This window comes from Lissotriton vulgaris, chromosome 8, assembly GCF_964263255.1.
Source record: "Lissotriton vulgaris chromosome 8, aLisVul1.2, whole genome shotgun sequence".
Classification (NCBI taxonomy): domain Eukaryota; kingdom Metazoa; phylum Chordata; class Amphibia; order Caudata; family Salamandridae; genus Lissotriton; species Lissotriton vulgaris.
The window spans coordinates 369986582-369990613 of NC_141696.1; the positions used below are offsets into that span (position 1 = coordinate 369986582).

General features: G+C 50.3%; 1 protein-coding gene across 1 annotated transcript; it reads right to left on the bottom strand.

Annotated features, from left to right (window-relative positions):
- Positions 1-1229: 1229 nt before the first annotated feature.
- Positions 1230-3617, bottom strand: MID1IP1 (MID1 interacting protein 1). Its single transcript, XM_086934142.1, has one exon. It carries the CDS (start codon positions 3009-3011, stop codon positions 2511-2513), a length of 501 nt encoding a protein of 166 aa, XP_086790268.1. The 5' UTR covers positions 3012-3617; the 3' UTR covers positions 1230-2510.
- Positions 3618-4032: the final 415 nt, after the last annotated feature.

Below are 4032 nucleotides of genomic sequence, written 5' to 3' on the forward strand. Positions count from 1 at the left end.
CCACTTTTCTGTCAGTGCCCGGGCCTGTTTTTGAAGGCAGTCTGTCCCTGGGTATAAGTAACACAGGCCAACATTAGCATGTTATCGACGTTGGAAAGATGACATTCTGAACAGCCCCACCGGGATTCAAACATCAGACTACGGTGAAAGGAGAGACCGGTAGGTTGAGCACCTGCTGGATAGGTGTGTTTATAAGGCTGCGGGATACAGGTATGTACTCCAGCAGTACATCTACTATCTAAAACTGATAACTGTGTGCTTTCTACAATGCGTCTTCACTCGATTTCTAAAAGAACAGCTTTAACAATGAGGCTGAATCCATGACACTAAATGACTTTTTGAATAGAGACAATCCAGTTTGCAGCATTGCATGTAGGTTAATTATTGCTTTACCCATGACTGATATCATATGTCTAGCCAAGTAAGCCACTTTATAGTTGCGCTGTTAACCACGGTCACTCTTACCCAACTGATAAACGTTCATTCTATTGCCCATAAAATGATAAAAGTGAGCGAATCCCCGATATGCAAATTGAGTGAACACTGTCACAGCAGACACCCCCTGCTCCACTATTTTCGGGCACTGGCTTTTGTGACCCACCCATAAACATATATTCTCTGCAACAGGAGCATTGATTCACTGAGCTGATTTGCAAGGACGTAAACCACCACATTACAGGGATCTTCGCAGCACGCATTGTTTTGATGTGGGAAACCAGAGAATAGAGGGAGATGTCGATATGTGCACAACAGTTGCATTAGCCACATGAACATCCTTTCTAGGATTGGAATCTTCACCAGCCTGGCTACTCGCATACTTTGCAGCCCAAAGAACCCTGCTTCCTTACACTACACGGATTCTGAGCCTGTACTTCAGACAGCACACACATTAACCCACTGAGCTGCTTTATCATACACTTTGATGAGTCACGCTAAGGCCACTTGACTCATTGAACAATTTACGGTAATCTTCACGGCCATAATGCATTCATGCCGCCGCTTAGGGCGTGCACTTGCTGCGTTGCAATCTACCGTTTTAAAATTAAAACATTCGGCTCTGCTTTTCTTAAGAAGATGTGTATTTCATTGTAATCTTGCACAAACGCGATTAAGACTGACCCACTCTGTTTTATCTTTGTATACTGGAGGAAAAATGTACCCAACGGCAACACGCATGCTAACATACATTTAATACACCCCATTTTCACAAAATATGCATTACAATGATATTAAGAAAAGGTTTATTTATTCAACAACAACAAAAAAGACACATTTTCAAATGTGCGTTTACAGACAGGGCCATCGTCATTTTTCCAGAGCAAATCCAGTAGAACTCTCGGATGGTCCCTTAAAGGGGAATACATTCAAATATTTACTGGAAGAAACATCAGTATGGTCACTGGCTTCAATACAGCCTCCCACGCCTGAGTCCACGCCGCATTTACATTCTCGATGAGAGAAAACGTATCAGCACATACTTATATACAAAAGTTTGTTTTTCCCATTTTACAAAAAAATCTGGTACCGATTAAAAATACATCTCTGTGCGCCCTTCAGCCACAAAATAAATCGCGGCTTCGGCATGCAAGTGGGGTGAGTGACCAGAGTTCTGTGCCCATAGGATTTGTTACAAAACTAGTGCAAAAAAATGAAAAGTGATGCAATATTCACTCGCATTGCTGCTGCCACCACGCCCAACCCTGCCCTGGCTACATTTAACACTGTACCTCCCAGAGATCACAACTGGCGGCTCTGCGCAAGGCACGCCCTCCCCCATGAAACTTCCAATTTAGAATGCCTTTTTTGGTGCATGTTCTAGAGACCTCCCCATCCACACGCATTAAGAGAACCTTATTGCAGCAGAAAGTCTGTCCATCAAACTACACCGGTTAGAATACGATCTATCGAGACCAATTGGCTTCAAATTTAAGGCAGACGAATCATGTGGACCACCAATTAATTATCTTTTTAATGCAGCCAATTATGATCACGGGTGTGTGAGACTTGATTAAATTCGCAAGAGAAAGGTTACCTCGAGGAAGATGCGCGCGACTTGAGGGTGCAGCCCTTTAAATAGATACATACGTCCAAGTTGCCAACAATTACCAAAAGACCAGTCTGACCGCCTTAAGGAGGGATACTATGTGTACGTTTTCAGGGCTATATATCCTCACAGGTTTGGGTCAAAAAGGTTAATGTATACCCGTTTAAACGTAGTTAAATCAGTGCCTCAAACAATGCCAGTGCTGGTCATTTTTATGCCTAAAACAGTCGACAGGAATACATTTCTGCAAGTCAGCACAACGAGTTACTAAATGCCACCTTTCTTAAGAGTAGCGTCCCTTCTCCAAATCCCCATTCACTCTGCCATCCACCCCAACGGAAATACAAAAAAAAAAAAAATCAGTACAAAAGAGCATCGTCCCCAAAATATATATTTATAACAAAAAATAAACTAAACAGTTTGGGGGGGCAGGTTTCCAAGTCTTTGTTGGGGCGGGGATGGGACCTCAGTGTGCCCAGCTGGCGAAGCCCCCGATCTCCTCCTTGTAGCGGTTGGTGAGGAGGTGAGCCTTGCGCGTGAGCTTGCCCAGCACGGAGTGCAGGCCGCAGAGGTGGTAGTGGAACTGCTGCTGGAGGTCCTCCTCCTGCTCGGCCTCCGGCTGCTCCTCGGGCCGCCCGCCGCCCTCCACCGCGGGCAGCTTGTCCTTCTTGTGGCGCTCCTCGCCCTGCAGCACGCCCCACTCGATGTCGTTGCGGATGGACTTGAGCAGCGCGTAGTAGCTGTGCATGTCCCGGCGCGGGGCGGTGAAGTAGGTGGCGGGCGGGTGGTGGTGATGCTGCAGGGTGCCCTTGTCGTCGTCCTCCTCCTCCTCGCTGTCCAGGGGCACGTCCCGCAGCAGGCTGGGCACCATCACCGTCTGGTCCATGTTATTCACGGCGCCGATGAAGCGGTTCATGGCGTTGAACAGGGAGTGCTTCTGGTTGTACGAGTCCGAAATTTGCATCATGTTTGCGGTGGGCTTCGGTGCAACCCCGTGTCAGGCCCTGCAGCGTGCCGGCGCTGCTCCTCGAAGCCTTTGTGTGTCTGGGGGGTTGCAGGCAGAGGTTTGCTGCTTCCGTGATGGCCAGTCGGCTCTTTTACTTGCTTTTGTGCGGGAAGACGGCACGCCGGTCCTGCGGCCAATGCAGCGCCTTGACGCCCGGGAACGACCAGTCGCCTCCCAGGATGCCTCGTTGGGTTGCTCCGTTGCCTGCCGTATGCTCTCGCGGGAATGGACAGCTAGCTTCCCAGGGCGCTCTCTGCGCGAGGCCGGGGTGCTGCACTTCCCCAGCAGCAGCAAGCCACAGTCATCCGGCGACTACGGCTCGTTCTCTGCCAGCAATGCAGTTTCACCGGCCCGGAAGAGGCAGCGTGTACCGGCGGGATGGACGAGGGAGGTGTCCCCGGATATTGCAACCAGGCCCTTTCGGAAGCAGCTCTTTTAGTACAAGACCGGTCGGCTCAACCGCTTCCAGTCAGGTGGAGTATATATATGCAGCATTCAGGAGACGGTGTGGCGGCCCCCTCCCTCAGCGCCAGCCCCTTGCTGCAGAGAAGCAGGCTGCAATGACCGCGAGTAACACCGGCTGCCCCCGCTCGGCTCCGCCCCTCGCCTCAGCGCGGCGGTCCAGTGAGCAGCGGCGGCGGGGGAGGGGCCTGCGCGCCCGCCGCTCCTTACATCATGCACCTCCCCCACACAGGCCCATCTCCAGGCAGGAAACAGCTTGCTGTGGAAATCCTGAGTGCGAGGGAGGCTGCTCATGCTGTCACCGCTGCTAAAAATGTGCCCGCGCGGCCCCATTATCTGCTATATGGGGCGGCTGAGCCACCGAGGATAGTGTGCGCGACCATATATATCTCGTTGTCCTGTAATGCAGTGCGGGAAAAGCATCACTCACTCTCATGGTTCACCACTACACTACTATTGAATGCAAGGCATTGTGACACTACAATATGACAGTGTGCAATACTACAATTCAGACATCATG

Excerpts from the sequence above, each read along its gene's own strand:
- MID1IP1 (XM_086934142.1), bottom strand. The coding sequence starts at position 3,011 with ATGATGCAAATTTCGGACTCGTACAACCAGAAGCACTCCCTGTTCAAC.